Source organism: Eublepharis macularius, chromosome 14 (genome assembly GCF_028583425.1).
Source record: "Eublepharis macularius isolate TG4126 chromosome 14, MPM_Emac_v1.0, whole genome shotgun sequence".
Taxonomy (NCBI): Eukaryota; Metazoa; Chordata; class Lepidosauria; order Squamata; family Eublepharidae; genus Eublepharis; species Eublepharis macularius.
In genome coordinates, this window is record NC_072803.1 from 31818753 (window position 1) to 31831649 (window position 12897).

At 44.6% G+C, this 12897-nt stretch overlaps 1 protein-coding gene across 1 annotated transcript in view; it reads right to left on the reverse strand.

Moving 5' to 3' along the window:
• Positions 1–12897, reverse strand: part of PIWIL2 (piwi like RNA-mediated gene silencing 2) — an 82618-nt gene that overhangs the window by 39624 nt on the left and 30097 nt on the right. Inside the window, exons 8-10 of the mRNA XM_054997851.1 lie at positions 11247–11360; positions 426–614; positions 102–186 (exon numbers count right to left, since the gene is read on the reverse strand). Coding sequence (XP_054853826.1) covers positions 102–186; positions 426–614; positions 11247–11360 — 388 coding nt within the window. The remainder of the gene's footprint in view (positions 1–101; positions 187–425; positions 615–11246; positions 11361–12897) is intronic.

The window sequence follows — 12897 nt, forward strand, 5'->3', positions numbered from 1 at the left end:
AGGGAGAGATGGAAGGGGGAAAACTATCACCATCTTCTTATTTGTACTGTAAGTGTTATTAATACCATTATCCAGCTCCATGTAGAGTGTCAATAGCTTACCTTTCCTGGAGGATTTTTTCTTTCATTAGGTCTGTGAATTAGTAGTGGCTGATCAAGGTCTCTGACGGTTATCCCATAATTTTTACTAGAAAAAAAGGGGAAGGAATTATACAGAGCAACAGGTTCATTTACAGGCTTTAGCAGCACTACACAAAGCAAATCACAAGAACTAAAGACTAATGCAAAATTCCCACTGAGCCAGAGCAAGGCAGAATGTCAGGCTTTACATAAAAAGATGTTGAATGTTTTGTCATTAAGCGCTTGTTTTCTTCCATTACTCTATTATTCAAGACTCTCAAAAAGCGTTTAAACAGCAGTTCTTACCTGTAGTAGTCTACAAAGGTGATATCCTTCCCATCAAACATGGTAAAGCCGTCCTTTGGTGTCTTGTTCCAGTCAATATCATCAATACGATAAGTGTTGTTGTTATAACGAGTAATTATAATGTTGCCAATTAGTTGTTTTGTGCACTCATCCTGGAAGTTCTCTCTACTCTGCTGGTAAATGGCATGCCTTTGAAAAAAGGATGAACAAATATACTTTTGAATGGATACATATGTACAAGTCTTATCTAAATGAAACAAGGTAGAACAGGAAATCTATAGTATTTGTTTATAAATATCAGATTTTGGTTAACAAGATATGCATAGTCTCAGGAATGATTGGAATAAGGAGCCAGATTACCTAACTTTACCAAAGTAATGGGATATGGCCTTAAATGTTATACCTGTTGCTTCTATGCATTTTAACTTAAGCTGTGACTTATTCAGCAAAAAAAAAAAGTGTTGTGCTTACTTGTAACTGTTGTCTATCAAGTGTCTTCTACGTAGACACACATTGGGACTGCACCTGCGCAGGCCTGCTCTGGAGAGAGATTTCTAGCACTAGAGCTCTAAAAGGGGTGCTCTCGTTGACATGCGCATGAGCGGCATTTCCTTCCCGAACGCAGCGTGCAGCAGAGAGCACCCCCACCCCTGCACTCAGTTCTCCTAAGCTGCCAGAGGAGAAGATAGAGTATAGTCCTCCTCATAGCGGGAGGCTGGATTTTAGGGAAAACTTTTTCTATGGTCAGAGTAGTTCAAAGGTGGAATCAGATGCCTAGGGTGGTGGTGAGCTCCCCTTCACTGGCAGTTTTCAAGAAGAGGCTAGATGAATATTCATCAGGGATGCTTTAGGCTCATCCTGCATTGGGCAGGGGGTTGGACTAGAAGGTCTGTATGGCCCCTTCGAACTCTGTGATTCTGTGTGTAGGAGGGAGGGAATGTGTGTCTGCACAGAAGACACTCAACGAGCAACAGCTACAGGTAAGTGCAACACTGTTTTCGGCGTCATTCTTCTGTGCAGCCCCACACTGGGAACAAGCTACTCCCAATGGGGGCAGGTGAGAGGAGAATCTAGGTAAACAAAGACTGAAGCATTGCATTCCCTATGGCTGCATCAGCTCTGGAATTTGTGTCTAAAGAATAATGCCGAATGAATGTGTCTGCAGACGACAAGTGACAGCATGACAGATGTCTCCAAGTGGTGTTCCTCAGAGGAAGGCTGCTGAAGAAGAGTGGGCTCTCGTTGAGTGCGCCCTGATAGATGTTGGGCATGGAGTCTTTGCCGTGAAGTAACATCTTCGGATGGCTGATACTATCCACCTAGAAAGGGATTGTGTGGAAACAGACAGGCCAGTGCATGGACCTGCATAACACACAAAAGTGCCTTTGACTGTCTAAATGACTTTTGTTTTGCTTAGGTAATATAATAAAGCCTATTTTATATCTAAAGTGTGTAAAGTTTTTTCAGATTCCGAAGTAGGGTCTGGGAAAAAACTCTGATGGAGATGGAATCTAGAGACCACTTTGGGGGTGAGCTGAAGACTCAGGTACAAGATTACCTTTTGCAGAAAGAATTGTAGGAAATAGGGATCTATCATTAGGGTGCCCAGTTCCCTTACTCTCTTTAGAGAGGTGATGGCTATCAGGAAGGACACCTACCAGGAAAGTAATGTTAATGTACAATGGGCCATAGGCTCAAAAGGTGGGAGCATCAATTGAGCCAGGACTAAAGAAAAACTCTATTGGGGGACTGGGGCAGTCCTAGTTGGGAAGGCGTTAAGTACCCCTTTCAGGAATTGTTTAGATGCATGATGGGACAAAAGTGTCCTATCATCTATGGGCTCATGAAAGGCTGACATAGCGGTGAGATGTACCTTCACAGACAAGACTGATTGGCCCCTGCGTATAAGAGAAAGGAGGTAATCAAATACCACTGATACTGGGCAAGAGATTGGGGACAGTCCCTTTCCTGCTATCCAATGGGTGAAACTGTTCCATTTAAACTCAAAGGATACCCTAGTAGAGGGTTTCCTGGTGTTGAGTAAAATTTGGGTCACTTCCATAGAGAAGTGGGCAAGTTGGGAAACAATAGCCATTCGGTATGTTTGAGGGTAGTGACATTGTGGTGTAGCATTTCCCTTCTCATTAGCAGGTCTGTTGCTTGAAGTAAATGCTGATACCTCCCTTTGGCCATCTCCTGGAGGAGCAGGAACCAGTCCAACGGGGACAATGCGGTGCAATGAAGATGCAATGTATGTGGTACTGTCTAATTCTGCATATGACTTGGGAGAGAAGCAGTATTGGGGGGAAGGCGTAGAACATTCCCCCTTCCCAGGGAATCTGGAAAGTGTCCCCAACGGAATGAGGATCTGATCCAGCCTTGGAACAGTACCTCTCGGCTTTGGCACTGTCCGAGGTGGCGAAGAGGTCAATTTTTGGGAAACCCCACTTTTTGAAGAGTGGTAGAATGTACTTGACATTGACAGACCATTCATGGTGTGGTCTGAATTGTCTGCTTAAGGAGCCTGCCTTGGTGTTTGTGGTGCCAGCAATGCGTATTGCATGGGGAAGAGTTGTTTTGGATGGCCCACAGCCACAGTTGTGTAGCTTCCTTCCAAAGTGTCAGCGATGCTGTTCCTCCATTTGTTTAGATAGTAGAGTGTAGTGGTATTGTCTGTTTGCACCTGGACACTTTTGTTTCGTAAGAGACCTGCAAAAGAGGCAAATGAATAATGTTTGGCCCTCAACTCTAGCACATTAATATGAAGCTTTCATTCAGCAGGTGAGCAAGTATCTTGTATCAAGAGATCTCCCAAATGGGCTCCCCAGCCTAGGAGGGAAGCATCCGTGGCAACCCTGACGTCTGGTAATTGGATGCCAAAGGAGGTGCCCCTGAGTAGGTTATCCTTTTGCCTCCACCATTTCAGTGATTTAATGATGGATCTGGTGAGTAGGTGAGAAAGGTGAGTAGACTGCAAGTCCCTGAGGGGGTTGAATCTCCTAATAAACCAGTTTTGCAGTGGTCTCATGAAAAGATGTGCAAACAGGACTATGCAAGTTGTGGACGCCATGAGTCCCAACAGTGATTGGATGACTCTGGCTGGTTGGAAATGCTTGCTCTCAAATCATCTCACAAGTGACTGAAGGGACGTGACCCTATCCAAGGGCAGAAAAGCCCTTCTCGCTTTAGTATCTAGTGTGGCTCCTATGAATTGAATACATTGTGCTGGTTCCAAGGAAGACTTCTAGATTAGATATGGTCTGAACAGAGAGACTAATATGTTGTACCAGTGTCTCTCTAGATTGAGCTACTAAGAACCAATGGTCTAAAGTAAGAGTAAATGGTATATCCTTGAGGAATGCTACTACTACAGCCATGCACTTTTAAATACACGTGGGGCCGAAGACAGCCCAAAGGGTAATGCAGCATACTGGAAGATCTCAGTGCCATAACAAAAACCTAAGAATTCCCTGTGTGCATGACATATTGCAACGTGAAAATATGCGTCTTTTAGGTCTAACATAGCAAACCCTGAATCGAACTCCAGAAACTGAATGACATCGGACAGCATCAGCATTCTAAATTTTTCAACTTTAATGTAAGTATTCAACTGACAAGTCCAGGATTGGTCTGATTCCACCACCCTTCTTTTCAACAGTGAAATACTTGGAATAAAAACCAAGTTGGGAATTGGTTCTCGGGACCCTTTGTATAGCCCCTTTCTCTAACAACTCATGAGATAGTCAGGTGGAGTTCTGGAGAGGGAGCTGTTGGGTTCCTCCCCGAGAGGGATAGTGGAGGCATCTCAGTAAAATGCAAAAGATCGCCATTCTTAATGATGGCCAAAACCCACAAGTCTTTCATGATTCTCTCCCACTGGAATATGAAAAGCACTAGTCTGTTCTGAAAGGGGCAGTGTTGCACCCCCCCGAGGGGTAGTCAGTCAGAAAACAGATTTTTGGTTCTGTGACTGCCCAGGGGACTGAGGCTGTGTTTGTATGGGTCTACATCAGCTAGGTCATCTTCCTGTGTTGCGATGGTATGGGGAGTATCCCTTGTGCTGTTGATAGAGTTGGTAGTTGAACCTTGTCGAACGTCATTGGTAGTGATAGCGTCCATGCTGATGGGACTTATGGGACTGTTGTTGCTGATATTGGGATTGTGCAGCTATGACCCCTAAGGAACGGGCTGTCTGCCTGTTGTTTTTCATCTGAATAAGTGAGTCATCAGTTTCTCTGAAAAGAGCGATGTACCCTCAAAAGGAAAGTCCTCTATATTTTACTACGTTTGTCTAAAGGTAGAATAGACGATCTCAACCAAGAGTGGCAGCAAAGAACAATAGCTGAGACTATGGCACGTGATGCGCTGTCAGCTTCGTACTTCGCTGCTGTCATCCGTTGCTTGGCCAATTTAATAGCCTCAGCCTGGAGTACCTTGACCAAGGGGTTTTTTTGTCTTCATGGAGATCTTTAGTGCATGTCAAGAGTCATTCCCTCAGGAACAAGTTATAGGACCCTATGATAGCTTGATAATTCAATATCCTGAAGTTTAGGGCTGCAGATGAGTATATCTTTCTGCCCAGGGAACACAACTTCCGCCTCTCTTTATCACTTGGACAGGAGTGGAGACCTTGTTTGTTTTTGGTCTGAACTTCTTTTGTTATCAGCAGGGAGGGGTGTGGATGCATGAACAGGAACACACAATCCTGCTGCTTCAGTTTATAATACCCCTCTTTCTTGGGTGATGTAGCCGGAGTTGAGGCTGGCTTCTCCCATATGTTATAAGCTATGTTCAGCAGGTCCTCTACTGCTGGAAAAGCAACAGATGTGGATGAATCCGAATACAGCGCCTGGAGTACCTTGCTCTTCGGTTTCAGAGTAGAAGAGTAGATGTCCAATTCCAGCGCTCTGGCCATTTGAAGCATTTGCCCCGAATAAAGTTGGAAATCTTCCAAAAGGGGAGATAAAGTAGGGTGTCCCACAGTTTCCTCTGGAGACGGGTTGGAATCCAGATCAGAAACCTTATCGGATTGGGACACACTCTCAATGTCCTGATTGGATCCGCATAGAGAGTGCATCTGGAACTGGTGTAGAGAAGTGCCTGTAGCCTCTGATGGTGGTCGTGGTGGGAGGGCTGAAGATGTCAAAGGTTGAGGTACAAGTGCAGTTGACTGCAACCACAACATAAATTCTTACCAGCTAGGTGCTGGAGGTTGGAAGTTTGGTGCAGGCATCTATGGCATCAGACCTAATTAGTTATATGTTGTAGGAACCAAAGAGGGCATCCAAGAGTATGTAAGGTACTGCTGAGTTGGTGGGGGCAGTTGTGTCGCCGAACTCACCATCTGAACCAATGGTGTTAGCATTGAGGCTGTTGGCTCCATCTGATTAGGCTTGGTATTGGTTCCGAAGTGTAAGCCTGATCCAGCTCCTCTACGATACTCTCTCCATCCTCCTCCTGGGTGTGTGAGTGTAGGAGATGGGGTTGGTGGTGGTCTATGAATTTCCTCCTCAATGATAAAGGAAGGAGTGGATGAGCTGGAACAGTGATGACTGCTATGTGATGGAGTAGAAGCCGGTCTGTTAAGGTGCTTCGACTTCTTTGTCTTCTTCTTTGGAACCGGTTCCGATGAAGCGTGTTCCAATCTAGCCGAATCTGAAGTGCATTTCAACAAGCTCGAATTCCTTTTCAGGGTTCCTCTGTTCCTTTAGTTATCAGTTCCAACATAGTAGACAGGGATGGTTGGCGTTGAAATGGTCAGAATGCTTCTACTTCAGATCTGCTCTCTTGGAACAGGTGGTTGGTTCCGACACGACTGACTGAGTTGATTGCAGCGGCTTTGAAGGGTTGGATCATCCTACTCTTGGAACCAAGGTGTTGGAACAATCAGTCAGGTCTGGTTCAGCAGGGGTTTTTGCTGCTGGTTTAGAGGATTCTGCCAGAACCATTTCCCTTAGGGCCACTTTTAGTTGGGCCGCTTGATAGCTGCGCACCTTAGGGATAAACCTTTGGCAGTGGCAGCAAGCCGCCACATTAAGGGACTCACCCAAGCACAATAGGCAAAGGGTATGCTCATCCATATGCAGCATCTTCGTATCACATTTAGCACTTTTTGAACAGCGCTTTCTGAGACATAATGCCTCAATTTATCCTTATTAGTAGAGAAAACAGTAACTGCTGTTCATTGACATCTTGTCTTCTCTGCAGGCACACATGGGACTGTGCATGTGCAGACCTGCCCAACGGCGAGGTTTTACAGCTTTAAATTCACTAGGGGGCTCCTGTCTTCCCAGAGCGCCTATGCACACCCTCTGGAACAAAAAAGGGGAACTTCCCTGTTTTCTCTTGTAGCAAATAGGTCTATTCCCAGGAGACCCCACATTCTGAACACTGGTTCTATATATAACTGTTTTATGGACCACTCGTGGTTGTTTGAGTTCAGTCTGCTTAAGGTGTCTGTAGTGACACTGGATGTTCTCAGGATATGAATGATTTGTAGACTGATATTGTAGTCTAGAGCCCATTCCCACGTCACAATAGCTTCTCTGCAAAGTCTCTTTGGGGCTGTGCCTCTGTTTGTTCAGGTAGTACATTGAACATAAACAATTGTCCCATCAGTATTTGCAAGTTTTCACTGTACAACATCTGCAATCGAGGTAAGTGCGTAACAAATAGCTCCAAGTTCCAAAACATTAATATGCATTTCCCCTCCTGTCTTAACCATTTATCGTAGGTATAAAGTTGACCACAGTGAGCCCCCCACCTGGAAGTTGATGCACTGATGGTAATAGAGAGATCCACTCTCACGGACCCAAAACCCATACCAGTAAGTAGATTGGTAACTGATGCCGACCAAGTGAGTGACTTAATTACAACCCTTGGGATTGTGAAGTTTTCTCCAAAGAACGTATAGTTGGGTGAAAAACTGAAAGGAACCAAAGTTGTAACTTTCTCATATAGAGTCTGGCCATAGGGGTCACCACAGTGTTCACTGCCATGAGGCCTAACAAATTCTGAATGGCTCTAGCTGATTGCAATCTATAGATACTATATCACCTGACCATGGTCTTAATATGTTCAGACCTTTCTACTGGTAGAAAAGCCCTATTGACAGAGCTATCTAAGATTGCTCCAATATACTGGACCCTCTTAGAAGATATCAGGGTAGACTTCTTAAAATGTACAAGAAGTCCCAGCTTTTGGCAGGTATGAATGAGAAGATTAATGTGGCCTTGCAACACCTCCTTACCAGCCAATACCAGCAAATCATCCAGATAAGGATATATGGAGCAACCTAGGGTGTGTAAGTGTGCTACTATTACTGACATACACTTTGTAAACACCCTAGGTGCCGTGGCCAGACCAAAGGGAAGTACCTGGTACTGATAACTGTTACCCTTGCAGGTGAACCTTAAATATTTCCTATGGGAAGGATGGGTCGCTATATGAAAATAAGCGTCCTTGAGGTTTATAACTGCAAATCAGGAGTTATTGGGAATCAGTTGAAGGACCCTATTCAAAGTCACCATCCTGAATTTCTTTACAAAAATAAATTTGTTTAGGCCCCTGAGATCAAGTATAGGCCTAACACCCCCATCTTTCTTTTGAACGAGAAACATCCTAGAATAGAAACCCCACAGGGATTCTGAAGGTTCTGATAAATGTATACTTCCTTTCTGTTGTAGAACCTTTAATTCTGCCTATAGGCTCCCACCCTGGTCACTGTCAGTATAAACAGGAAGAGTCAGAGACAGGAAACACTTAAACTCAATTTTATAACCAAACTGGATAACTTTAAGAATCCATGCATTACACGTAACTATCTGCCAAGCAGATAGGTATGAAGCCAACCTATCCCCAAACACAACTTCCTGCTCCAAAGCTAGTCAGAAATTGCTTTGCCTGTTGGGAGGCATTCTTTGCAGGGGTATTGTTATGCCCCTGTCATGGCTTCCGATTAGGCCTCCTCCTTTGATACTGGCCCTGGCAGGGAGAACTCTGCCTGGGTTGAGGATACTGATAGGGCTGGAAGCGATATGATCTGTTTCTGTAAGGCTGCTGATGTTGTGGACGATACTGTGACCTCTGGTTGGAAGGTTGTTTAGGAGGGAGAACCCCGTACAAACGCACTGTCTGTCTTTGTGACAGATATTCATCTGTCTTTATAAAGAACGAAGTTTGTCCTTCAAATGGCAGGTATTCTATCCTGTTGCATGTCTCTATTGGTAAGGCCATAGACCACAACCATGCATGCCACTGAAGCACAATTGCAGATGCTAAGGCTCTAGAAGATGAGTTTACTGAATTGTGTTCTGTATTTATTTGCTGTTTTGACAGCTTTAATGCCTCTACTTGTATGACCTTGGTGACAATCTTTTGGTCCTCTAGAAGTCAAACTATAAAAGCTGTCATATGATTCCAAAGGAATATTTGATATGTGCCCATGATTGCTGTGTAATTGGCATTCTTGATGTTGAAGGCTGAGGACGCATAAATCTTTCTGCCCAATATATCCAATTTCCCCCCCTCTTTATCTGACGGCATTGAGTATGTACCCTGTCTTAAGTCTCACTTGCATTTTCTCTGTCACAAGGGACGAAGGAGAAGGGTGTGTAAAAAGGAAAGCAGAAACATCGTCTCTGGTTTTGTAATAGTTCTCTGCTTTCTTAGATGTTGAAGCAACAGAGGAAGGTTTTTCACAAAGAGAAGAAGTCATGTCAGGGACCCCTCTATGATGGGAAAAGCCACATTGGCAGGACTACTAGAATACAGATGCTGGAAAATTTTCTCTTTTGGTTTCGGTTCAGTAGAGGAGATCTTTATTTCAAGAGATTTGGCCATATGTAAAAGTTGCTCAGTATAGAGCTTGTAGTCCTCCGTTGGGGAGATCATCCCTTTGTCAGCCACGGTGTCATCAGGAGAGGGTTCAGATGGCCCACTTGGGCTTCTCTCAGGGGAGTACAGATCTTGTTCTGGTTAAGACAGCTGGTATGTCAAAGATGACCTGGACATCTGGTAAGTCTGACGTTGTAATTTGTGCTGGGAGAAGCCTTCAAAAGTAGAGGCCACTAATTCTGCTCTATAGGGTTCACCTAAATCCAAGCCATAATGGGATAGTTGAAAGCACTGGAACCAGTTGCGGCATAAATGCAAGCAGCAGGCCCGCTGGGACTCTTGCTCAATAAGCTCTCCTTCCTCCTCAGACTGGGGTGAGGAGGAATATGAATGAAAATAAGGAGTGCATGGTCGTTCTAGCTCTTGTGACTCTGGGGTTGGATGAGCTTTTTCACTAATGTGCCTGTGCTTCTCTTTCTGCAGGTGGTGCTTCTTGATCTTAGCCCTCTTGCCTTGACGATCCAACACCGGCACAGGTAAGTTCGGATTATCGGAACCTATGTCCTTCAGCGCTGAACGTTTTGGATCTGAGCAGTCGGGTTCACTCGGAGCTGAGCGCGTCTTGCAAGTCTTATCAGGGCGCCGTATAGGTTCCGACGGGCTAGGAGAAGCTGCAGGGTGGCTCCGATCTTGAGATGCTTCGATAAAATTCCGAGATTTGGGAGTCAATTGTCGGGTACGAGTCGGAGTAAGCACCAGATCCAAGGAACTACCAGAGGAAACAGTCAGATCCGAGGTTTGCCGATCTTGGTCGGCACACTGCACGACCAATGTCAGCATCGGAGTTGGGCGGTTCGAAGATGTAGCAACAGGGGAGTTAGTAGCTGCCTCACTGCTGGGACTGGCAGAAGCCAACATGGCTCACTCCCATAAGAGGGCCTTAAGCCTTCTGATCCTTTCTGTCCATGCCTTTGGGGAAAAGTCCTGACAATATTGGCAGGCTGCAACCTTGTGCCCTTCTCCTAAACAGGCAAAGCACTTAGAATGACCATTGCTGCGAGTCATCGTTGAGCACGAAGTGTAGCGTTTAAATAAGGCTTTATCGGCCATGATATCAACACTCAACAGATTCACCGGAGATAGTCTACGCAACATGGGTAGACTGTGGATCATTGTAAAGAACCTCTTCAAACGGCGGCAAAAGAGAGACTGAGGGTGAGGGGGCGTCGTCTCCAAGAGTCGCTTGGTTTCAGAGGGAAAAACACCACGCAGACGCTCTCGGAAGACAAGTGCCCCCTAGTGGATTTAAAGCTGTAATACCTTGCGGTTTGGCAGGTCTGTGCATGCGCAGTCCTATGTGGGGCTGCACTGGAAGACAGACAATGAAAGGTAGAAAGAAGTGAGCGAAGAGACAAGAGCAAGAAGAACCTCTCTCACTGCTGGCGAAAAGAGAACTGAGGGAGGAGCAGGCGCTCCATGGGCTACGCTGTGTTTGTGCAGGAAATTCCACACATGCGGGTGGGCAGCAAGAGCTCTAGAGCTGGAAATTTCTCTCCAGAGAAGGCCTGCGCAGTCCCAACGTGGGGCTGCACAGAAGAACGACAATGAACAACTAATTATACTTGTAGATTAAAAAAACTCTGTTCAAGGTAAATTTTGACATTTCAACTTTGCACGGCTGAACGAGCTCTAAGAAGCTTAGTATTAGTTCAACGACAACCACTTCCCAAAGAGTCATTCTACAGAGATTTTACAACTTCTCTTTTGCTCCAAATCAGTAACTGTACAAAAACAATGAGATCTGATCTATGAGATGAACAGCTGTGTATTCTTTACTTTGCACATCAGTGCTTATTTGATGACAGATATATTCATTGCTTAAGTATTTAATACCTCCTTACAGAGGAGTTCCCACACTCTTTATGGTCCACTCACACAATATGTTTCAAATATAGAGAAGATGTTATTCCATCTACCCTTACTCACATGAAATCCAGAACAGAATCACTTCTAATAACTTTGTGAATAACATCTGCCAAAAGAAAGAGACCTCCGTCTGTCCTTCGGATACTGGCTGCATAGCCTGGCCAAATTTGTAACCTATTGGGGAAACAAGTTTTACAAAAAAACACTACATGTTCTAGAAGTCCAAAGGAAATTAGGGCATTAGGCAATGCATGAAACAGTCCCAGATAAATATGAAACGCATTTATAGAGGGTGAAATTTAGTTATTAAGATCCACCATCATTAAATATACATGGCATTTCAGGGTTAAATAACCAGATTAAAGTATCTGCCATAGTGGAAGATTCTAATAATGTAACTGCACAGTAGAAGTTTGTAGAGCTGTATCAAAGGAAGTGATAAAAGAGTTAATCACATGTGGCTCTACTACATACATGAAGCTGAACAATCTTTATATCTAATGTATGAATCTTAAAAACTAACTCCAAAAATGATTATCTAGCTTAATCCCCAATTCATTTGGAGACTGTGTCCTGTCACATCAGTGCCATGATAACTGATTTTTACATATGCCTATGAGATTAAATAGTTTGAATTATTATGGTTGTTATTTTTTGAGAGAAAATCACAAAAAATGAAAAATAAGTTTGAAGCTTTTCAGTACAGACTTTTGTACTAATAGGAGCAGGAGCTACCATTTTCTGTTCAGCTATACGGAGTCCCAAACCTGATTATGGTTTTTGGAAACTATAATAGATTATGCATAGGATTACAATTAAAACAGAGTTGCGCTTACCGTAACTGCTGTTCATTGACATCTTCTGTGCAGGTACACATGGGACTGCATACGCGCAGGCCTGCCGACTGGAACTTTTTTCCTAGTCAAACGTCCACTAGGGGGCGCCCGTCCAACGAGTGTGCATGAGCAGCTTTTCCTGCAAAGCAAGACATCTGGAGGCGGTGCCTCCTCACCTTCAGTTTCTCCTGTGCTGCCGATCTCCCAAAAGTAAGTATGGAAGAACACAGCGGGGCAGGAGGGAGGGTTTGCATGCCTGCACAGAAGACACCAATGAACAGCAGTTACGGTAAGTGCAACTCTGTTTTCATTGTCCGTCTTGTATGCAGTCCCATATGGGAGACTCACAACCCACCCACCTTGGAGGTGGGTGGGTTCCTCATAGAAAAAGCGACTGAAGAACAGCCTGACCAACCTAAGCCTCTTTCCTCTCTAGCACATCTAGAGCGTAATGCTTGGCAAACGTCTCCAAGGACGACCACGTTGCTGCTCTGCAATGTCACGCAGTGGAATCCCCCTCAGGAAAGCAGCTGACGATGCTTGGGCCCTCGTAAAATGTGCCTTGATCTCCAGGGCGCAAGGTAGGTTAGCATGCAAATAACAACTTCTAATTGCTCAAGTAACCCATCGGGAAATAGATTGAGGGGTAGCAGCTTTCCCCCTCCTAGGGCCAGAATAACAGACAAACAGCTGCTTTCCCCTTCTAAACTGAGCCGTTTGCTGAAGGTAAAACATTATCCCCCTACACGCATCCAATGAATGCAGGGCCCTCTCAGAAATATTCGAAGGGGATGGAAAGAAAACAGGCAACACAATATCCTGTGAGACACGAAACTGTGTGGAAACCTTAGGTCTAAACTTAAGGTCAGGTCTTA